Source organism: Anolis carolinensis, unplaced genomic scaffold (assembly GCF_035594765.1).
Source record: "Anolis carolinensis isolate JA03-04 unplaced genomic scaffold, rAnoCar3.1.pri scaffold_11, whole genome shotgun sequence".
Classification (NCBI taxonomy): Eukaryota; Metazoa; Chordata; class Lepidosauria; order Squamata; family Dactyloidae; genus Anolis; species Anolis carolinensis.
Window position 1 is genome coordinate 25,070,607 of NW_026943822.1, and position 24,467 is coordinate 25,095,073.

Genomic DNA, 24,467 nt, shown 5'->3' on the forward strand with positions numbered 1-24,467 from the left:
TATTATTATTATTATTATTATTATTATTATTATTATTATTATTATAATAATATAATTAAATATATGTTGGGCATGACAAGAATATAAATTTGGGCTAAAATTGACCATTGTCATATTATTATTATTATTATTATTATTATTATTATTATTATTATTATTATTATTATTATTATGACACAGCAAACAAGATAGACATGCTGGATTTCGTTTCACAAAATCACAAGTCAAAAACTTTCCAAGTGCCTAGGACTGTATTATTATTATTATTGCTACTACTACTACGACTATTATCACCTTCCCCAAGACTAGTCCAAGAATACAAATTTGGGCTAAAATTGACCATTGCAATATTATTATTATTATTATTATTATTATTATTATTATTATTATATAATTAAATATGTGTTGGGCATGCCAAGCATACAAATATGGGCCAGATTTGACCATGCAATCCTATTATTATTATTATTACTTTCCCCAAGACTAGATGCCTCACCAAACTACAAATCCCAGCATTGCATAGCATTGAGCACGGGCCATTCAATGAGGAGTGATGTCTCTCCGGGGGTTCCTGAATCAGCCTTTGGCTTTGGTTCAGCAGTTATTATTATTATTATATAATTAAATATGTGTTGGGCATGCCAAGCATACAAACATGGGCCAGATCTGACCATTTCAACCCTATTATTATTATTATTATTATTATTATTATTATCATCTTCCTCAAGACTAGCCCAAGAATACAAATTTGGGCTAAAATTGACCATATTATTATTATTATTATTATTATTATTATTATTATTGTTATTATTAAATATATGTTGGGCATGCCAAGAATACAAATTTGGGCAGACTTGACCATTTCAACCCTATTATTATTATTATTATTATTATTATGTAATTAAATATGTGTTGGGCATGGCAAGAATATAAATTTTCACCAGATTTGACCATACAATCCTATTATTATTATTATTATTATTATTATTATTATTATTATTATATGTTGGGCATGCCAAGAATACAAATTTGGGACAGACTTGACCATTGCAATCCTATTATTATTATTATTATTATTATTATTATTATTATTATTATATAATTAAATATATGCTGGCATGCCAAGAATACAAATTGGGGCCAGATTTGACCATTGCAATCCCATTATTATTATTATTATTATTATTATTATTATTATTATTATTATTTAATTAAATATATGTTGGGCATGCCAAGAATACAAATTTGAGCCAGACTTGACTATTGCAATCCTATTATTATTATTATTATTATTATTCAATTCTTTTGACACGAAATTATATTAAAATTATTATTATTATTTGTAAAGAAGTGTGATGACAGGGATGGAATCTTTTTGGATCCCACCGCTGCCACCAAATGTACACTTCTTTACATTTGGTGGCAGCGGTGGGATCCAAAAAGATTCCATCCCTGTCATCACACTTCTTTACATTATTATTATACATGTTGGGCATGCCAAGAATACAAATTTGCACCAGATTTGACAATGCAATCCTATTATTATTATTATTATTATTGCCATCCCCAAGACTAGATGCCCCACCAAACTACAAATCCCAGATTGCATAGCCTTCGGCTGTGGCCATTAAACTGCATTGAGCGCAGAAGCATCCAGGACCAACAGGACCAGCATTTAATGGGCTCCAATCCGAGCCCGTTTCCATCCCTTGAGCCTTTTTTTCCTTCCTTCCTTCCTCCCTTCCTTCCTTCCTTCCTTCCTTCCTTCCTTCCTTCCTTCCTTCCTTCCTTCCTTCCTTCGTTCTTTGCTTGCAGAGGGATGAAGGTGATTGAGAGCCGGGCCCTGAAGGACGAGGAGAAGATGGAGATCCAGGAGATCCAGCTCAAGGAGGCCAAGCACATCGCAGAGGATGCCGACCGCAAGTATGAGGAGGTGCGTTGGCCCCGGGCCGGAACCGTTGGGTTGGTTCTGAAGGGCAGCAACCAATTCCAGCCACCGGGGGAGCTGCCACTTCGTCTTCCGCTTGTGACACCGAGTCCTTGATGGAGTACTTCCTCATTCCTTTCCGCACGCTGCTGGAAGTTTTTATGATGTTGCAAATTAAATTAGCCTCCACACATAAAGCTGTACCTAGTCACAGAGGGAGCTACCGCTTCACCACCCATTTGTGACACCGAGTCCTTGATGGGGTACTTCCTCATTCTATCTGCATGCTGCTGGAGGCTTTCATGATGTCATAAATTAAATTAGCCTCCACACATAAAGCTGTACCTAGTCACAGAGGGAGCTACCGCTTCACCGTCCATTTGTGACACCGAGTCCTTGACGGGGTACTTCCTCATTCCTTTCTTCACACTACTGGATGTTTAGATGGTGTTGTAAATTAGTTAAATTAGCCTCCCTGCATAAAGCAGTACCTAGCCACAGAGGGAGCTGCCACTTCATTGTCCACTTGTGACACCAAGTCCTTGATGGAATATTTCCTCATTCTTTCCACACGCTGCTGGAGGTTTTTATGGTGTCGTAAATTAGTTAAATTAGCCTCCTCTCATAAAGCAGTACCTAGATTTTTCTACTCAACAATGCAACTGTCTTTCGACCTACTTACGTCAACAACGAGCTAGGCTATTGAAGGTTGGGAGCTTACTCCGACCGGGCTCCGAACTCATGACGTTTCGGTCAGTAGTGATTTATGACCATAAAGGGGGACCTGCTGCTTCATCATCACCTTGTGACACCAAGTTCTTGATGGAATATTTCCTCATTCCTTTCCACACGCTGCTGGAGGTTTTTTTGGTGTCGTAAATTAGTTAAATTAGCCTCCCCGCATAAAGCGGTACCTAAATTCCCTACTTGACAGATGCAACTGTCTTTTGGGCTGCATAGGTCAACAGCGAGCTAGGCTATTGATGGTCGGGAACTCACTCCGACCTGGATGGCTTCGAACTCAAGACCTCTGGGTCAGTAGTGATGGATGACCATACGTGGTCTTGTTGTTGCCAGGAAATGCATCCTATTTGCATATATATTTATGTCTGTCTGTCTGTCTGTCTAGGTGGCCCGTAAACTGGTGATCATTGAGAGCGACCTGGAGCGTGCGGAAGAGCGGGCCGAGCTGTCGGAAAGGTCAGTGTCCCTTCCGTCCGTCCGTCCGTCCGTCCTTTGTTTGGACGTCTGGGCACCTGTCTGTCTGTCTGTCTGTCTGTCTTGGGATGCTTTGTGCTGCCTCCGGCCGGGCTTGCATCCGGGGCGATGGCTTTGGGGTGTGTGTGTGTGTGTGTGTGTGTGTTGTGGCGGCATGGCGTTGTGTGTTTTTGGGGGGTGGCCGCGGGGTCCCTGGGGGGCTGCCTTGCCAACGGACGCGTGTGCCTTCCCCGTCTCGCCCGCTCACAGCCAGGTCCGGCAGCTGGAGGAGCAGCTCCGCCTCGTCGACCAAACCCTGAAGGCGCTCCTGGCGGCCGAGGAGAAGGTACTGCCCGGACACTCCCCCCCCGCTCCCCCCTCGACCGGACACTTGACCCTCCGGCCGGCCGCGGCTCTGCCTCCCTCCCTCCGCTTTCCTTCTGCTCTCCTTCCGCTTCCGCCACCGCCTTGGGCTCCTGCTGCTCCCTCTCGGAAGGCTTCTCTCACGCGTGTCTCTCCGTGTTGGTGCCACTAACCCTTGGAGACCCCAAAAAGCAGCCGGACCCCCTGGGAACAAAGGTCATGGGTGCCAATCCCCCAAAGGGTTTCTGACCCCAGGGAGGGAACCGGAGGAATGAATGACACACTGACAGAGCCTCCCTTTGGGGCTCATTCCAAAACAAAACTATAATAATACTAATAAGAATACTAATAATAATAATAATAATAATAATAATAATAATAATAATAATAATAATAATATATGTTGGGGATCCCAGGAATACAACTGGGAATACAACAAGGAATACAACAAGGTCATGGGTGCCAATCCCCCAAAGAGTTTCTGACCCCAGGGAACCGGAGGAATGAATGACACATTGACAGAGCCTCCCTTTGGGGCTCATTCCAAAACAGACACCTCGCCAAAACAATACTACTACTATTATTATTATTATTATTATTATTATTATTATTATTATTATTATGACACAGCAAACAAGATAGACGTGCTGGATTTCGTATCACAAAATCACAAGTCAAACACTTCCCAAGTGTCTAGGACTGTGTGATTTATTAATATTATTATTATTATTATTATTAAATTGGCCAATATTATTATTATTATTATTATTGACACAAAGACATAGTGTGACACAGCTAACAAGATAGACATGCTGGATTTCATATCACAAAATCCCAAGTCGAACACTTCCCAAGTGTCTAGGACTGTGTGATGTATTATTATCATTATCATTATTATTATTATTATTATTATTATTACTATTACCTTCCCAAGACTAGAGCCAATATTGAGGATCCCAAGAAGACAAATTTGGGCTAAATTTGACCATTGTAATCCTATTATTATTATTATTATTATTATTATTATTATTATTATTATTATTACTATTACCTTCCCAAGACTAGAACCAATGTTGGGCATCCCAAGAAGACAAATTTGGGCTAAATTTGACTATTGCAATTCTATTATTATTATTATTATTATTATTATTATTATTATTATTATTATTACTGTATTACTATTACCTTCCCAAGACTAGAGCCAATGTTGGGCTTCCCAAGAATACAACTTTGGGCTAAATTTGACTATTGCAATTCTATTATTATTATTATTACCTTCCCAAGACTAGAATCAATGATGAGCATCCCAATAGGACAACTTTGGGCCAAATTTGACAAATGCAATCCTATTATTATTATTATTATTATTATTATTATTATTATTATTATTATTATTACCTTCCCAAGACTAGAGCCGATGTTGGGCATTCCAACAAGACAAATTTGGGCCAAATTTGAATATTGCAATCTTGTTTTTTATTATTATTATTATTATTATTATTATTATTATTATTATTATTATTATCTTCCCAAGACTAGAACCAATGTTGGGCGGGCCAAATTTGACCATTACAAAATAATAATAATAATAATAATTATTATTATTATTATTATTATTATTATTGGCCTTGCAACAAGAGCACCATTTTCCAAAAGGAGAGGTGGGTAGTAAATTAAAATTTATTTTATTATTACTATTATTTTTATTACCTTCCCAAGACAATTTTGGACCAAATTTGACCATTTCACTCCTATCATCATCATCATCATCCCTAAGACTAGAGCCAATGTTGGGCATCCTAATAAGGCAACTTTGTGCCAAATTTGACAATTACAATTCTATTATTATTATTATTATTATTATTATTATTATTATATTTTTGTTATGGCTTGGCAATAAAGGCATTGACCCTCTTCCTTCAGAACGGAGCAAATGTTGGATGTCCAAATAATTCAGAATTGGCCAGACTTTTGCCACCCCAAGAATATTAATACGGTCCCGGTTTGACCATTGCGCCTAACTACCTTTCCCATCCCAGTTTGTTCGGCTGCTTTGGGGACCCCCTTGAGACCCCCTTGAGACCCATTTCTCATTGTTTCTCTCTCTTTCTTCCTCTCCGTCTTTTCCTTCCTCCTTTCCTTCCTTCTTCCTTCTTTCCTTCCTTCTTCCTCCGGTCCCCACATAATAGCAAATGCTCTGAACTTGAAGAGGAGCTGAAAACGGTGACCAACAACCTGAGGTCCCTGGAAGCTCAGGCCGAGAAGGTAGGCCTCCCAGGCAGCAGCACCATGGGCTTTGCAGTTGACTTGGGGTCAGGAGACCATTTCATAGCTTTTAAATTGCCTTTGTCTTCGGAGAAATAAGACAAATGGGGGTGCGACTATTATGCGAGGAATACAAAAAATGGGGTGCGACTATTAGGTGGTAGAAAGGAGGAGAGAATAGTGGAGTTCCCGAGATCTCAGATTTATAGTTTCTAGATTGCCTTTGTCTTCGGAGAAATAAGGAATGGGGTGCGACTATTATGTGAGGAATACAACAAATGGGATGCGACTATTAGGTGGTAGAAAGGAGGAGAGAAGAGTGGAGTTCCCGAGATCTCAGATTTATAGTTTCTAGATTGCCTTTGTCTTCGGAGAAATAAGGAATGGGGTGCGACTATTATGTGAGGAATACAAAAAAATGGGGTGCGACTATTAGGTGGTAGAAAGGAGGAGAGAAGAGTGGAGTTCCCGAGATCTCAGATTTATAGCTTCTAGATTGCCTTTGTCTTCGGAGAAATAAGGAATGGGGTGCGACTATTATGTGAGGAATACAAAAAAATGGGGTGCGACTATTAGGTGGTAGAAGGGAGGAGAGAAGAGTGGAGTTCCTGAGATCTCAGATTTATAGCTTCTAGATTGCCTTTGTCTTCGGAGAAATAAGGAATGGGGTGCGACTATTATGTGAAGAATACAAAAAAATGGGGTGCGACTATTAGGTGGTAGAAAGGAGGAGAGAATAGTGGAGTTCCTGAGATCTCAGATTTATAGCTTCTAGATTGCCTTTGTCGTCGGAGAAATAAAGAATGGGGTGTGACTATTATGTGAGGAATACAACAAATGGGGTGCGACTATTAGGTGGTAGAAGGGAGGAGAGAAGAGTGGAGTTCCCGAGATCTCAGATTTATAGTTTCTAGATTGCCTTTGTCTTTGGAGAAATAAAGAATGGGGTGTGACTATTATGTGAGGAATACAAAAAATGGGGTGCGACTATTAGGTGGTAGAAGGGAGGAGAGAAGAGTGGAGTTCCCGAGATCTCAGATTTATAGTTTCTAGATTGCCTTTGTCTTTGGAGAAATAAGGAATGAGAGTGCAACTATTATGTGAGGAATACTAAAATGCCATTTTGGCACCCATCCTTCAGTGCAAGGTCAGAGGGACACCCGAGGTGGGGATGATGGAAGTTGGAGTGGTAATTTTGGATTGAGGTTTTCGTGGCGCATTATCACCACTATCATCACCATCATCCCTTTCCTTTGCCTTGCAGTACTCCCAAAAGGAAGACAAGTATGAAGAGGAAATCAAAGTCCTGACCGACAAACTGAAAGAGGTGAGAAGAGGCTTCTCTACGGAATAGAGAAAAGCAGGAACCTTTTCTGTTGCAAACGAGCGGTCGCCTGAGTCTTCCACAGTCTTCCCTACCTTTTTTGTAAAACTGCCTTCGGTGCAAGGGTTAAGTTCTCACCGACGCTTAAATCAACCACATCTGAGTCACTATCAGAACTCAGTGGAAGGTCTTCCTTCCCTGTCCTCCCGTCTGAACATCTTCTAGCTCAGGCATGGGCCAACTTTGGCCCTCCGGGTGTTTTGGACTTTGCATTTACCCCTCTGTGTTTCCTCAGGCTGAGACCCGGGCTGAGTTTGCGGAGCGGTCAGTGACCAAGCTGGAGAAGAGCATCGACGACCTGGAAGGTATGGATGATGGTCTTTTGGGGTCTTTTCTGCCCCTTCTTCCTTAAAGTTCAGACTAAAACCCAAAGCGGACACCAACTTTGCTTGTATTTCCCTTTAAACTTCAGCCTAAAACCCAAAGTGGACACCGGTTTTTGTTTGTATTCTATTATTATTTATAAATATTATTATTTCATTCGAAGTTCGGACTAATATCTGGAGCGGACACCCAATTGCCTTGCCATTCATTCCCATTCCCTCATTTTAGTTGTTCCTTCCGTTCCGAACCCGTTTGATTTCCTCCGGCCTGTTCTTTTGTTTCCTTTCCTTTTCCTTGACTCCTGTCCTGCCATTCCGCGCTTCCTTCCGTCCTTCCTTCAGACGAACTGTATGCGCAGAAACTCAAGTACAAAGCCATCAGCGAGGAGCTGGACCACGCCCTCAACGACATGACCTCCATGTAAATGCACTCCCCGATATCCCACCCCATTGAGTGAGACTCGCTTCCCAGACTGCAAGGGGAACCCCAAAACATCATCATCATCATCATTATTATGCTTTTTCCATGCCAAAGCTTCTAGTCCTCATCATTTTGGAAAGCCTTTTAAAAAAGGAATACCTGTTCACAAATGTGAGTAGATAAATAGCTACGGCGCTGGCAGGAAGGTAATGGTGCTCCATGCAGTCATACCAGAAGCCACAGCAGTTAGAAAATATGTAGATGTGAGTAGATAAATAGGTACGGCGCCGGTGAGAAGGTAATGGTGCTCCATGCAGTCATACCAGAAGCCACAGCAGTTAGAAAATATGTAGATGTGAGTAGATAAATGGGTACGGCGCCGGTGAGAAGGTAATGGCGCTCCATGCAGTCATACCAGAAGCCACAGCAGTTAGAAAATATGTAGATGTGAGTAGATAAATGGGTACGGCGCCGGTGAGAAGGTAATGGCGCTCCATGCAGTCATACCAGAAGCCACAGCAGTTAGAAAATATGTAGATTGGAGTAGATAAATGGGTACGGCGCCGGTGAGAAGGTAATGGCGCTCCATGCAGTCATACCAGAAGCCACAGCAGTTAGAAAATACAGTAGAGTCTCACTTATCCAATGTTCTGGATTATCCAACACATTTTTGTAGTCAATGGTTTCAATACATCGTGATATTTTGGTGCTAAATTCATAAATAAAGTAATTACTACTACTGCTATATAGTAATTATAGCATTACTGTGTATTGAACTACTTTTTCTGTCAAATTTCTTGTATAACATGATGTTTGGTGCTTAATTTGCAACATCAAAACCTAATTTGATGTTTAATAGGCTTTTCCTTAATCCCTCCTTATTATCCAACATATTCGCTTATCCAACGTTCTGCTGGCCCGTTTATGTTGGATAAGTGAGACTCTACTGTATGCAGATGTGAGTAGAAAAATAGGTACGGCGCCGGTGAGAAGGTAATGGCGCTCCATGTCGTCATACCAGAAGCCACAACAGTTAGAAACATGCAGATGTGAGTAGATCGATAGGTACAGCGCTGGTGTGAAGATAATGGCACTCCATGCAGTCGTATCAGTGAGGTTTCTACAATGAGGTTTCTAGTCCTCATCCATTTTGGCCTACCAGGTTTCTAGTCCTCACCACTTCCTTTGCACCCCTTTTTTCTCGTTTCGGGGGGACTATGGAAGCCTTGGCATTGGAAGCAGCCCTGTAATTGTAATGGGGTTTAATGATACACGGCTCCCCTTGCAGTCGGCATCCTTGGTGCTTGCATTTCCCTCCTGCAACCTTCATTTCCCGCCCAGTTTGGCATTTTCCTGACTGCATTTCCCTTCCTTTTTCCTCTTTGGTGAGTTTTCCCTTTGCATCCTAAAATCGTTCTACTCTATGAGCCCTGGATGGGATTGATGATATTATTATTATTATTATTATTATTATTATTATTATTATTATTAATTATTATTGCTACCACTATATGAATTGGGCTATATCCCCCGTACATAATAATAATGATGATAAAAATTATTATTATAATGTGGGTTGGACTGTATCTCCCACTAATAATAATAACATAAGTAAGACAATATCTTCCATGTTGTTGTTGTTGTTGTTGTTGTTACATGGGTTGGACTATATCTCTCATAGTCTAACTTATGTTATTATTATTATTAATGAGAGATATAGTCCAACCCATGTAATAATAATAATAGTAATATGTGGGAGATATAGTCTAACTTATGTTATTATTATTATTAATATCTCCCACATATTACTATTATTATTATTACTACTACATGTAGACTATATTTCCCACATTTATTATTATTATTATTATTATTATTATTATTACTATTATTACATGGGTGATAATAATAACATAAGTTAGACTATATCTCCCACATATTACTATTACTATTATTATTATTATTATTATTATTATTACTACTACTACTACTACTACATCATGTAGATTATATTTCCCACATTTATTTATTATTATTATTATTATTACATGGGTGGACCATATCTCTCATTAATAATAATAATATAAGTTAGACTATATCTCCCACATATTATTATTATTATTATTATTATTATTATTATTATTATTATTATTACTACTACTACTACATGTAGACTATATTTCCCATATTTATTATTATTATTATTATGACATGGCTTGAACAATAACTCCCAATAATAATAATAATAATAATAATAATAATAATAATAACAACAACAACAACAACATAGGTTAGACTATATCTCCCACATATTATTATTATTATTACTACTACTACTACTAGATGGGTTGGACTATATCCCCCATTAATAATGATAATGACATAGGTTGGGCTCTAACTCCCTTTAATAATAATAATAATAATAATAATAATAATAATAATAATAATAATAGTTATCTCCCACATATAATAATAATAATAATTATTATTATTACTACTGCTACTACTACTACCACATGGGTTGGGTTGGACTATATGTCCCATTAATAATGATAATGACATAGTTAGGCGATAGTTCCCATAAATTAAGACAGATCTATGGAGGAGCTTGATATGGGATATAGCCCTGGATATGGGATTATTATTATTATTATTGCATTATGATTAATACTATAATAATAATAGTGATACTATATTATTATTATTATTATTATTATTATTATTATTATTATTATTATTATTATTATTATTATGACATAGGTTGTGCTATATCTCCCATAAATTAAATTATTATATTGTGTCATAATAAAATAATAATAATAATAATAATATATTATTATTATTATTATTATGACATGGGTTGTGCTATATCTCCCATAAATTAAATTATTATATTGTGTCATAATAAAATATTATTATTATTATTATTATTATTATTATTATTATGACATAGGTTGTGCTATATCTCCCATAAATTAAATTATTATATTGTGTCATAATAAAATAATAATACTAATAATAATAATAATATATTATTATTATTATTATTATTATTATTATTATTATTATTATTATGACATGGGTTGTGCTATATCTCCCATAAATTAAATTATTATATTGTGTCATAATAAAATAATAATACTAATAATATATTATTATTATTATTATTATTATTATTATTATTATTATTATTATTATGACATAGGTTGTGCTATATCTCCCATAAATTAAGATAGGTCTATGAGTTTTGCATGCACAATAATAATAATAATAATAATTAATATACCCCATCATGCATGTGCAATGGTGCAAATGTGCATGCGTTTGTGCCTCTCTGTTGTTTTGCAAATGCACCAAGTTGTTGCACTTCTGTCCCGAGCCTTTGTTTTCCTTTTCCTCCTCCCGCTCCATGCATCCTCTTTTTTGCCTCCTTCCTTTTGCATCTTCATGGCATATTATTTTCCTTTTATTTTTCTCCCATTTTCTTCTTCTCCTTCTCTGTCTCCTAGATAAGCCCCTTTGTGCCTCTCCCCGGACCCCTCCGTCCAGCCGGAGACTTGGCCTCGGTCACCGCTGTTTCTTCTTCTTCTTCTTCTTTTATCGTTTCCATCGCCATTATTATTATTATTACTATTATTGTGATGATGATGACAATGGGGGGCCCCGCTACCGTCCCCCCGAATGTACAGAGCCGACCTTCCAGTGTAAAATAAATGGGAAGCCCACCACCACCACCGCCGCCCTTCTCCTCCCCCGGCCCCCCCCCCCTTGCTATTCCTCGGGGCCTTTTATTTATTTCCACCGCGTTCGAGGACAAATAAAAGTTTCCAATTCCTGCTTTTTCTGGTCATTTCATGGACTCTCCTTCCTCTCGTCATTATTATTTCGCCTTTTGGGTCTCTCTTGCTTTCTCTGTATTTTCCATCCCATCTCACAATCCTCTCATTCAAACTTCACCTTATTATTATTATTATTATTATTATTATTATTATTACACAAGCAATAACAAACCTATAGCATATTAATTGATATTATTGTTATCATTACATAAGCAATACTAATCCTCACATCATTATTATTATTACGCAAGCAATACCAAACCTATAAAGTATTATTATTATTGTTATATAAGCAGTACCAAACCTATAGCATATTAATTATTATTATTATTACACAATCAATACCAAACCTATAAAGTATTATTATTATTGTTATATAAGCAGTACCAAACCTATAGTATATTAATTATTATTATTATTACACAATCAATACCAAACCTATAAAGTATTATTATTATTATTATTATTATTATTACACAATCAATACCAAACCTATAAGGTATTGTTATTATTACACAAGCAATACCAAACTATAGCATATTGTTATTATTATTATTATTACACAATCAATACCAAACCTATAAAGTATTATTATTATTGTTATATAAGCAGTACCAAACCTATAGCATATTAATTATTATTATTATTACACAATCAATACCAAACCTATAAAGTATTATTATTATTATTATTATTATTATTATTATTATTATTATTATTATTATTATATAAGCAGTACCAAACCTATAGCGTATTAATTGTTATTATTATTATTACACAATCAATACCAAACCTATAAGGTATTGTTATTATTACACAAGCAATACCAAACTATAGCATATTGTTATTATTATTATTATTACACAAGCAATACCAAACCTATCGCTTATTATTATTATTACACAAGCAATACCAAACCTATAGCTTATTATTATTATTATTATTATTATTATTATTACACAAGCAATACCAAACCTTAGCATATTATTATTATTGCATAAGCAATACCAAAACTATAGCATATTAATTATTATTTTTACACAAACATTATTATTATTATTACACAAGCAACACCAAACCTTAGCATATTATTTTTATTAATGTTATTATTATTATTACACAAGCCAATACCAAACCTACAGCGTATTAATTGTTGTTGTTATTACACAAGCAATACCAAACCTAGAGCATGTTATTTTTAATATTATTATTATTACACCAGCAATACAAAACCTATAGCGTATTATTATTATTATTTCACCAGCAATACCAAACCTAGAGCGTATTATTATTATTATTATTATTACACCAGCAATACCAAACCTAGAGCGTATTATTATTATTATTATTATTATTATTACACCAGCAATACCAAACCTAGAGCGTATTGTTGTTATTAATATTATTATGACATAAGCAATACCAAACCTGTAGCGTGTTATTTTTAATATTATTATTATTTTGCAATACCAAACCTATAGCGTATTATTATTATTACTACACTAGCAATACCAAACCTATAGCGTATTATTATTATTATTATTATTACACCAGCAATCCCAAACCTAGAGCATATTATTGTTATTAATATTATTCTTATTACATGTACCTGCTGTTATGAATGGTGGGAGTTGGAGTCCAAAATCCCTGGAGGGCTGAAGTTTGCCCATGCCTGCATCCAGTCCATTATTATTCTTATTATTATTCTTATTATTATTATTCTTATTCTTCTTACTGGAGGGTGTATCTCTTGCTGCCTTCTCTTACCTGTGGGCTCACCTTTGGGCTTCCCAGGTGAGCCTCAAGCTCTCTCTGTGTCTCCGCCTGACCTTCTCTCTGCCTGTCTTATTCCTCTTCCGATCTGCTTCCGTGGCGCCGTCCGCACGCAGACCAAGTGTATCAGCAACTGGAGCAAAAGCAGCGCCTGACGCACGAGCTCAAGCTGGCCCTCAATGAGGACTGATCGAGTAGGAACCCCACGGCTTTCTATCATCTATCTCATCCAACAACCATACTATCACCCCTTGGGTGCATCTGTCTACACTGTGCGTTTAATGCGGTTCGATCCCACTTTAAACTGCTGAACGCTCTGGGAGTTGCAGTCTGCACTCTTTGGCCTTGCGAAACACCCAAGATGCCTGTCCAAACGGCAGCTCGGTTAAAGTGGTATCAAACTGGGTTAAGCCCACAATGTAAACACACCCCAAGTCCATTTGGGAAAGAGGCTTCCACAGCAGTTAAAAGTGGTATCGAACTGGGTTAAGCCCCCAGTGTAGATGCACTCTAAGTCCATTTGGGAAAGATGCTTTTGAATCAGTTAAAAGTGGTATCAAAGTGGATTAAGTCTCCAATGTAGATGCACCCCCAAGTCCATTTGGGAAAGCGGCTTCCATAGAAGTTAAAAGTGGTATCAAACTGGGTTAAGCCCACAATTAAGTCCATTTGGGAAAGATGCTTTTGAATCAGTTAAAAGTGGTATCAAAGTGGATTAAGTCTCCAATGTAGATGCACCCCCAAGTCCATTTGGGAAAGCGGCTTCCATAGAAATTAAAAGTGGTATCAAACTGGATTAAGTCCACAATGTAAACACACCCCAAGTCCATTTGGGAAAGAGGCTTCTATAGCAGTTAAAATGGTATCAAAGTGGATTAAGTCTCCAATGCTTTTGAATCAGTTAAAAGTGGTATCAAAGTGGATTAAGTCCACAGTGCAGATGTACCCCAAGTCCATTTGGGAAAGATGCTTCCATATCAGTTAAAGAGGTATCAAACTGGGTTAAGTCCACAATGTAAACACACCCCAAGTTCCTTGAGGAAGATGCTTTCGTATAAGTTAAAATGGTATCAAAGTAGATTAAGCTTCCATTGTAGATGCACCCCCAAGTCCATTTGGGAAAGATGCTTCCATAGCAGTTAAAGTGGTATCAAAGTGGATTAAGTCCACAATGTAGACACATCACAAGTCCCTTGGGAAAGATGTTTCTGTATCAGTTAAAGTGGTATCAAAGTGGATTAAGTCTCCAATGTAGACGCATCCCAAGTCCCTTGGGAAAGATGTTTCTGTATCAGTAAAACTGATATCAAAGTGTTAAGTGTGTGCATGCACCGTTCGTTGTGGATTGCAAATCATTGTAAGATAACATTTGCATTAATTCATAATATTACATCATAGTATTAATAATATGTCTGTTGTGCTTGCCTTTTGCACACTAATCTGTGGCTTTCAAACGACAATATATTTTTGCAGAGAAAGTGGCGCACGCCAAGGAGGAGAACCTCAACATGCACCAGATGCTGGACCAAACTTTACTGGAGTTGAACAACATGTGAAAACACCAAAACACACACAAACCCAACCAAAATTCGCATTCGCTCTCTCACTTTGCCACGGATCGGTTTGTTTTACCACCCGCTTGCCATGGGATATTTTCCCCTTGAAAACAAAAACAAATTCATATATTTTTAAATGTTATTATTAGTATTTTTCTCTCCACTTTTCGGCACAGGAACGGGACACAAAAACGGGGCAAATTGGGGAAAATAATACATATCCAGGTGGTGCGTTTTGTGCCGAATTTCCAAAATGAAACTGGATCTATTCCTGCAAAACCGATCAATTATTGGAAAGACAGGGAGGCATTGGTTATTGATAGGCTAAAATATTTTTTAAAAGATAATTTGCATTCATTCAATTGCGGATGGAAAGGACTTTTCGCCTGTATATGCAGCAATGATCAATTATTGCAATTGGTTCTTGATCAGCAATATATATATATATATTTACACGGTCTATTAATTCAGCAATGATCAATTATTGCAATTGGTTCTTGATCGGCAAAAAATATATATATTTACACGGTCTATTAATTCAGCAATGATCAATTATTGCAATTGGTTCTTGATCGGCAAAAATTATATATATTTACACGGTCTATTCAGCAATGATCAATTATTGCAATTGGTTTTTGACCGGCAAAAATTATATATATTTACATGGTCTATTAATTCAGCAATGATCAATTATTGCAATTGGTTCTTGATCGGCAAAAATATATGTATTTACACCATCTATTCATTCAAATCCTTGTTGCGGATGGAAAGGACTTTTTGCCTGTATATGCAGCAATGATCAATTACTGCAATTGGTTATTGATCGGCAATATATATTTACATGGTCTATTCAGCAATGATTAATTATTGCAATTGATTCCTGATCGGTAAATATATATATATTTACACCATTTATTAATTCAAATCCTTGTTGCGGATGGAAAGGACTTTTCACCTGTATATGCAGCAATGATCAATTATTGGAATTGGTTATTGATAGGCAAATATATATATATATTTGCATGGTCTATTAATTCAAATCTTTGTTGCGGATGGAGAGGACCTTTCATCTATATATGAAGCAAAGATCAATCATTGGAATTTGATAGCTTTTTCAACTTGTATAGGAAGCAAAGATCAATTATTGGAATTGGTTATCAATTTGCATGGGGTATTAATTGGTTATATATTTGCATGGAGTATTAATTCAAATGCAGGTGGAGAGGATCTGTTGCCCATATATGAAGCAGGGATCAATAACAATTGGAACTGAAAATGCCTTTCACTTGTTTATATGGAGCAATGATCAATTATTGCAATTGGGTATTGATTGGCAATATAGCAGAGATCAATAATTGGGATTGCATATACCTTTTATCAAGCAATGATCAATTATTGGGTATTGATTGGCTAATATTTGCATCGTCTATTAATTCAAATGCAGGTGGAGAGGATTTTTTTTCCCAATGATCAATTATTGGGTATTGATTGGCTAATATTTGCATGGTCTATTAATTCAAATGCAGGTGGAAAGAATCTCTTGCCCAATGATCAATTATTGGGTATTGATTGGCTAATATTTGCATGGTCTTATTAATTGAAATCCACAGAGGACTTGGCACGTATATATGAAGCAAAGATCAATAATTATTGGAATTGGGCGTCCTTTTCAGGGATCAATTATTGGAAAACCAGGGAGGAATTGATCATTATTGATCGGCTATATATATATATATATTTACATGGTTATTAATATTGCAGATGGAGAGGTCTTTTCACATGCCTATGAAGCAAAAATTGATTATTGGAATTGGTTATTGATCGGCAAAAAAAGAAGAGCTATTTGCATGGTGTGTTTAAGATCAGTTATTGGAAATCCAGGGAGGAATGGAGTATTGATCGGCATAGATTGCAAATAATAAAATACATGTATATATATCTGTTCATTCCCACCATTCAATCGGTTGGTCCCGTTCAATACTTTGCATTTTGGGGATTATTATTGATTTCTCTTGGCCTTGCCCCCAATACAACGAGCCTTGCACCCCACATTTTAAATATATATAATTTCCTAACAATGAATTATTCTGATTCCACGGATGGATCCCGGCTGTTTTGCCTGAAGCCGAAAGAAAGGGAACCCCTTCGATTCGGAGATTTGCCACTTGTTTTGTTCGCCACACTTTTATTATTGTTGTTGTTGTTGTTATTGTTTTTCCTTCTCTGTATGTCAACGTTGTATAATTGATAACGGAATTAAAAAAAACACGCACTTGAGAACATTTTTATAAAAAAAACAAAAAACAAAGCGTTGCCGTGCCTTTTATTTGCATCATTTTCCGGATCGTCCTGCTTCTAAATTCCCCAGGATCGCATTGGCTTCACTTGCTGCTGCATCACATCTTTCCCTCCTCCTTTTGTTCTCCCTCCTTGTTTCTCATGTAAATTATATCATTGTAAAATTATATAAAAATACAGAAAAGTATGGAAACATTCCATATTTTTACTGTCTACATATAGACTATTATACTGTATATCTCGGATATAGAGCAGTGTATAGATATACATATTACTTTAGACTATATATACGTAGTTATATGCATATACACATCTACATATACACACATAATTTTATTTTTATACCCCGCCCCATTATATAATATATATTATTATATATTGCACATATATAATATGTATGTATATATACATAAACACACAACTATATCAAAGAAGATATATAAACATATATATATAGATAAACATATTACTGTAGACTATATATACATAGTTATTTATTAGTAATAATCTAGTAATATAATATATACAGATACATTGCCATTTGCTATTACTAATATTAGTATTAGACGTATTAGTAATTAGTATTGACTTATTAATAGTAATATATAATAAATAAATGTATATAATTGCTATTTATTATTAATATAATATATTAATATATACATATTGTTATTTGTTATTACTAATAGTATTAGATTATTATTAGTATTGATTTATTAGTAGTAATATAAAATTATTAAATGTATATAATTGCTATTAATATATTAATATATACATACATGTTATTTGTTATTACTAATAGTATAGATTATTAGTATTGATTTATTAGCAGTAGTAATATATAATTAATAAGCGTATATAATTGCTATTAATATAATATAGTAATATATACATACATATTGTTATTTGTTATTACTAATATTAGTTTTAGATTATTAGTATTGATTTATTAGCAGTAGTAATATATACTAATAAATGTATATAGTTGCTATTGATATAATTATACTAATATTTTAATAATATATACATTTACATTATTATTTATTAGTAATATTAGTATTGTTACGTTTTTATTAGTAATATTATATTTATATATATTATTAATATAACACCCTTCACACCCAAACTAAGTCCAGGGATGACGTCACCACGAGCTAAAGGTCAGTGACCTTAGGGTTCCTTTTCTCATTCATGCATAACATTAAGTTCGATGCGATCGGCTTTCGATTGCCTTTGACTACGGGTCTTTACCGAACCCGGAAGGAGCGCGTCTCGCTGAGCTCGGCACTCCCGCGCAGGCGCTGCCGAGGGGCGTCTCCTAGCAACGCGCGGCCTAGTCGTGGGCCCGGAGCCTGGGCCTGGCGTAGGGGCGCGATGCTGCGGGGCCTGGCGGCGGCGGGGCTCCGAAAGGGAGCCTCCTTCGGCCGAAGGGGAGGAGGGGATAGAAAGGGGAAAGGCTTCCCGCGGTGGGGCCTCGGCCTCGGCTTGGGCTTGGCCGCCGCGGCGGTTTCCTCCGCAGCCGGGAGCGACGATATGGAGGCGGGTTGGGATCCGCAGGAAAGGCCGAGGCGGGCAGCGGCCTACAGCCGGGCCCAGGCCGCCAGCAGGGACCTCCTGCGACGAGTGAAGGTTAGTGGAAAGGCCCCGCTGAGCATGTGCAGAGTGCCTATGCTGTTGTGTCAATAGAGAATATATGCATACATATAGACAGGTAGATATAGAGGGACCTCAAGGGGCCATCTAGTCCAACCCCTCCTGCCTTCTTCAGGCAGGGAAAGCACCATTTAATCCCTCCCGACAGATGGCCAGACAACCTCTGGTGTTTATTGGTAATAATAATAATAATAATAATAATAGGTTCCTAGAGTTCAAAGGGAAACCCAAGGGTCACCTAGTGCAACTCCCTTCTGCCTTCATGAAGGAGAAGAACAATCAAAGCCATCCTAACAGATGGCCACCCAGCCCCTACTTAATAATAATAATAATAATAGGATCCTAAAGTTGGAAAGGGTCCCAAGGGTCATCTAATATAATTATTTGTTTATTTATTTATTTACGGTATTTATATTCCGTCCTTCCTTCTCACCCCGAACGGGACTCAGGGCGGATCACAATGCACATATCCATGGCAAACATTCAATACCATTAGAAATCCGACATATAGAGACAGACACAGAGGCAATTTAATATTTTCCAGCTTCATGAGGGTATGCTCGATTCCGGCCACCACTTCACCGTCCACTTGTGACACCGAGTCCTTGATGGAGTACTTCCTCATTCTTTTCCACACGCTGCTGGACTAGGTAATACTATAATAATAGGATCGTAGAATTCAAAGGGATCCCCATGGGTCAAATCACTATGAAATCACCCCAACAGATGGCCATCCAGCCTCTGCTTAAAAGCCTCCAAAGAAGGAGCTTCCACCGGACTCTTGAGGCAGGGAGTTCCACTGTTGAACAGCTCTTACAGTCAAGAATTCCTTCCTAATGTTCAGGCGGAATCTCATTTCCTGTAATTTGATGTTTTCCCTCCATAGGACGAAGTGGGGGCCCCTGGCATCGTGGTGGGAGTCTCTGTCGACGGGAAGGAAGTCTGGTCTGAAGGTGAGCAAACGGCTTGTTCCTACCCATTATTATTATTATTATTATTATTATTATTATTATTATTATTATTGTATGGTTGTGGTCCAACGCATTGTATGCCTGCCTGCCTCGAAAGCCAATTTAAGTCACCCCTTTGCTCCCCTTCGAGGCATGGGTTTTGCCGACGTGGAGAACCGGGTGCCCTGCCGGCCGGAGACTGTCCTGCGCATCGCGAGCATCAGCAAACCCTTGGCCATGGTGGCGGCCGCGAAGCTGTGGGAGGAAGGGAAGCTGGACTTGGATGCCCCCGTCCAGAAGTACGTCCCGGAATTTCCCGAAAAGGAGTATGAAGGAGAAAAGGTATTATTGTTGTTTCATTATTATTAGTATTATTATTGTTATTATGATTTAGGGTGGTTCTGAATTGTAGTTTGAATAGTTAGAGTTATCCCAGGGATGGAAATCCTATGTTGTTGTTGATAACGGAAATCCCATGTTATTGTTGTTTTATTATTATTATTTAGGGTGGTTCTGAATTGTAGTTTGAATAGTTAGAGTTATCCCAGGGATGGAAATCCTATGTTGTTGTTGATAACGGAAATCCCATGTTATTGTTGTTTTATTATTATTATTTAGGGTGGTTCTGAATTGTAGTTTGAATAGTTAGAGTTATCCCAGGGATGGAAATCCTATGTTGTTGTTGATAACGGAAATCCCATGTTATTGTTGTTTTATTATTATTATTTAGGGTGGTTCTGAATTGTAGTTTGAATAGTAGGAGTTGTCCTAGAGAAGGATATCCCATGTTATTATTGTTGTTGCTTTTGTTGTTAAAGAAAATTCTATGTTATTATTGTTATTGTTGTTGTTATTATTATTATTATTTAGGGTGGTTCTGAATTGTAGTCTGAATAGTAAGAGTTGTCCCAGGGAAGGAAATCCTATCTTGTTATTGTTGTTGTTGAATGAAATCCTATGTTGTATTATTATTATTACAATTATTATTACTATTATTATTATTATTATTATTATTTAGGGTGGTTCTGAATTGAAGTCTGAATAGTAAGACATGTTCTAAGGCAGGGATTCCATTATTATTATTATTATTATTATTATTATTATTATTATTATTATAGTTCAGGTGGTTCTGAATTGCAGTCTGAATAGTAAGAGTTGTTCTAAGGCAGGAATTCTATTATTATTATTATTATTATTATTATTATTATTATTATTATAGTTCAGGCCTGGGCCAACTTCGGCCCTCCCTCCAGGTGTTTTGGACTTCATCTCCCACAAAGTTTGTGCAGTTTAGTAAACATTTCCCATGTTTTTATGATAGATCCAATTAGGAAATGATGTTTATAGTCGAGGAACAAAAATCATGTTACGCTGTTGTTGTTGTTGTTTATATTGGAGCACTGACCAAGAAGGCCCTGTTTCCTGTGCCTTACACATGCATTGTTTTTGTTATATATGTATGTTATATCTTAGTTCTCAACTGAGGGAATTGTAATTCATGCTAGTTCTCTGAAGCGTTGCCTTCTTTTGCAAACTCCTAGGTCACGGTGACGACTCGGCTGCTGGCCTCCCATCTGAGCGGGATCCGCCACTACGAGAAGGATGTCTCCAAAGTCAAGGAAGAGAAGGAGAAGGCTAACCAGGCACTGAAGGCGGCGGCAAAAGGTCCCGCAAAGGAGAAAGAGGACAAAGCGGCTGAAAAGAGCAAAGGGAGCGATGCCAAGGGCGGGAAGAAGAAAGGAGAATTTGAACACGAGGAATATTACCTGAAAGAGAGGATCGAGCACGTGATGGACTCCCTGGATATCTTTAAAAACGACCCTCTCTTCTTCAAACCAGGTGAGTTGCTAGCCATCTTGGAATTTTGCAGCCACCTCTACTATTATCTCATTCCTTCCTTCCTATTATTGCATTCCTTCTCCCTTTCTTCAAGGCAGCCAGTTCTTGTATTCAACGCATGGATTCACCCTCCTGAGCGCCGTAGTGGAGCGTGCCTCAGGACAGAGGTTCACGGACTACATGCTACAAATCTTCCGCGACCTGGACATGTCGGCAACGGGGCTGGACGAGAATGAGCCGCTCATCTACAACAGAGGGAGGTAAAGATCACCACCCGCCTTGACTCCATTATTATTATTATATGTGAACATTAGGATGGCTCTGAATTGTATTCGGAACAGTAAGAGTTTTGTTCCAGGACAGGAAATCCCATATTATTATTATTATTATTTTATTTTTATTATTTTAGGGTGGTTGTGAATTGTAGTTTGAAGAGTAAGAGTTGTTGTAAGGCAGAAATTCCATTATTATTATGATTACGATTAATATTATAGTTCAGGCATGGGCCAACTTCGGCCCTCCCTCCAAGCGTTTTGGACTGAAACTCCTACTGGCTGTTAGTAATAATGATAATATTTTCTATTATATATTATGCATTGTTTTATTATTATTATTTCATATTAGATATTTTACATTATATGATTACTAACATTATCTTATATTATTAAAAATCTTTATTATTTTATTAGATATTATAAACTATTATGTATTATGATTAATTATTTATATTTATATTATTAATAATATTTTCTGTTAGATATTATATATTATTACTATCATTGTCTTGTAGTATTATTCATATTTATTATTTTATTAGATATTGTACACTATTATGTATTATTATTAATAATTTATATTTATATTAATAATATTTTCTGTTAGATATTATACATTATTATATATTATTACTATCATTGTCTTGTATTATTATTAATCTTTATTATTTTATTAGATATTGTACACTATTATGTATTAATTATTTATAGTTATATTATTAATATTGGGTATTAGATAGTATACATTATTATATATTATTACTATTACTAGATTATTATTAATTTCTGTTGTTTTATTAGCTGCCCGTGCCTGTTCTAGTTGAGCATTTACAGCGTGGCTGAATTCTTGTCTCGTGGCTCCCTCCCTTGCAGGTACTACACCCACAACAAGAAGGGCCGCCTGGTCAACGCTCCCTTTGTGGACAACTCCTACAAGTGGGCTGGGGGCGGCTTCGTGTCCACGGTGGGTGACCTCCTCAAGTTTGGCAATGCCATGCTTTACAGCTACCAGCTGGGCTCCGTCCCGGAGAGCCTCCCTGCAGGGCAGCTGCCTGGCTACCTGAAGCCTGGCACGGTGGCCATGCTGTGGTCCACAGAGTCCGCCTGTCCCAAGGAGGGCCGCTACGGCCTGGCCTGGTTCGTTTCCGAGGGGCGGCAGGAGTGCGGCTTCTGCCGGCGCTCGCGGCATCACGCCTTCCACACGGGGGGAGCCGTGGGCGCCAGCAGCGTCCTGCTCATCCTTCCCGAGGAAGCGCACCCCGAGGAGAAGGAGGGCCTCCCGGTGAAGCCGCCCCGCGGCGTGGTGGTCTCCATCCTCTGCAACATGCAGTCCGTCTCCCTCAGCGGCACCGCTTTGAAGATCGCGAGCGAGTTCGAAACAGACAAACTGGCCCAGCAGACCGGACAAAACGGCTCCACGGACTAAGCGGAAGCATTTCCTTGATCCCGGGAGAAAGAACAACATCCTTCTCAAGGAAAGCCAGGCCTCAGACAGGGAAGGGCTTTTAAAAAAATCCCAATTTGCCAAAAGCACAAGCAGTTGTTACTCTGCCACTTGAGCTGGTCCTCAACGCACATTTTTCCCTTTGTTTCCTCACGGACGAATTGAGTTCAAGATGAAGAATTGCCTTCTGCGAGGGGATCCGGCACCATGCAAAACCTCTTCAACGTGCAGCCCTCCCACTCCCAGGAGACCTTCTTTCCAACTTTTCCAACGGTCGGGAATTCTGGGAACCCCGGCAGTGATGCTTGTGCAATAAGTAGGGTTCTCTGGACATTCAATAGGATACTTTGCTATTCGACGCCAGTGCCAATGGGACTTTCTTCTGCTTCTTTTGCCTCTGGAGCAGATGCATAGACCAGGCAGACAGCTGCAGGAATGATGGGATGTATAGTTGGATCTACACCGCCATGTGATTCCCGTTCAAAGCAGATAATCTGGATTCAGAAACTGGCGGATAAGGCAGTGCAGACGGGGCCAAAGAGGATGACCATGAAGTGCCAACATAGCCAAGAAAATTTGTTTCTCGCTTCCTCTCGACTGCCGGCGGCTCTTAAAGCGTTTTGACGTTTTAAGTGCAAACAACTGCAAAAACTACTCTTCCGGGTATCCCTTGACGTTGTGGTGCTACTATTTGATTAATAAATACAATTACTGCAGTTTTGATCAACCTCTGGACCTGGTAACATTTTTGTAGGCTTAAGGGATGTCCAAAGGTTTTTTTTTGAAAGGCTCAGATATTGGGTTGTTGTGTGTTTTCTGGGCTGAGATTGCGAGGTGGCTATAATAATATATAGCGAATAATATCTAAAAAATAACAATATGTAATAGTATGAATAATATCTAAAAAATAACAATATGTAATAGTATGTATAATATCTAAATCTAATAGAAAATAATATA

The 24,467-nt window shown here is 37.6% G+C and overlaps 2 protein-coding genes across 27 annotated transcripts in view; both read left to right on the forward strand.

Moving 5' to 3' along the window:
• tpm1 (tropomyosin 1) overlaps window positions 1-17,356 on the forward strand; it is a 38,020-nt gene extending 20,664 nt beyond the window's left edge. For 4 of the 26 annotated variants that reach the window (XM_062963123.1, XM_062963109.1, XM_062963108.1 and 1 more), the window contains 6 exons: window positions 1,816-1,933; window positions 3,057-3,127; window positions 3,395-3,470; window positions 7,017-7,079; window positions 7,372-7,441; window positions 7,802-7,884. In XM_062963123.1, coding sequence (XP_062819193.1) covers window positions 1,816-1,933; window positions 3,057-3,127; window positions 3,395-3,470; window positions 7,017-7,079; window positions 7,372-7,441; window positions 7,802-7,884 — 481 coding nt within the window. Of the gene's footprint in view, window positions 1-1,815; window positions 1,934-3,056; window positions 3,128-3,394; window positions 3,471-5,676; window positions 5,753-7,016; window positions 7,080-7,371; window positions 7,442-7,801; window positions 7,885-11,389; window positions 11,721-13,608; window positions 13,687-14,965 lie in introns of those variants that run through there. The other 22 variants (XM_062963122.1, XM_062963104.1, XM_062963103.1 and 19 more) reach the window with 8 other exon arrangements.
• Window positions 17,357-18,512: 1,156 nt separating this feature from the next.
• On the forward strand, window positions 18,513-24,234 carry lactb (lactamase beta). Its single transcript, XM_062963125.1, has 6 exons — window positions 18,513-18,975; window positions 19,886-19,952; window positions 20,101-20,291; window positions 21,491-21,788; window positions 21,883-22,048; window positions 22,937-24,234. Exons 1-6 carry the CDS (start codon window positions 18,538-18,540, stop codon window positions 23,487-23,489), a joined length of 1,713 nt encoding a protein of 570 aa, XP_062819195.1. The 5' UTR covers window positions 18,513-18,537; the 3' UTR covers window positions 23,490-24,234.
• Window positions 24,235-24,467: the final 233 nt, after the last annotated feature.

What these genes read in the sequence shown, in the direction of transcription:
- lactb (XM_062963125.1), top strand. Translation starts at nt 18,538, where the DNA reads ATGCATAACATTAAGTTCGATGCGATCGGCTTTCGATTGCCTTTGACT. An exon ending in GAAGGAAGTCTGGTCTGAAG is followed by an intron (nt 19,953 to 20,100) that starts GTGAGCAAACGG and finishes CTCCCCTTCGAG; the next exon opens with GCATGGGTTTTGCCGACGTG. An exon ending in CCCTCTCTTCTTCAAACCAG is followed by an intron (nt 21,789 to 21,882) that starts GTGAGTTGCTAG and finishes CCTTTCTTCAAG; the next exon opens with GCAGCCAGTTCTTGTATTCA.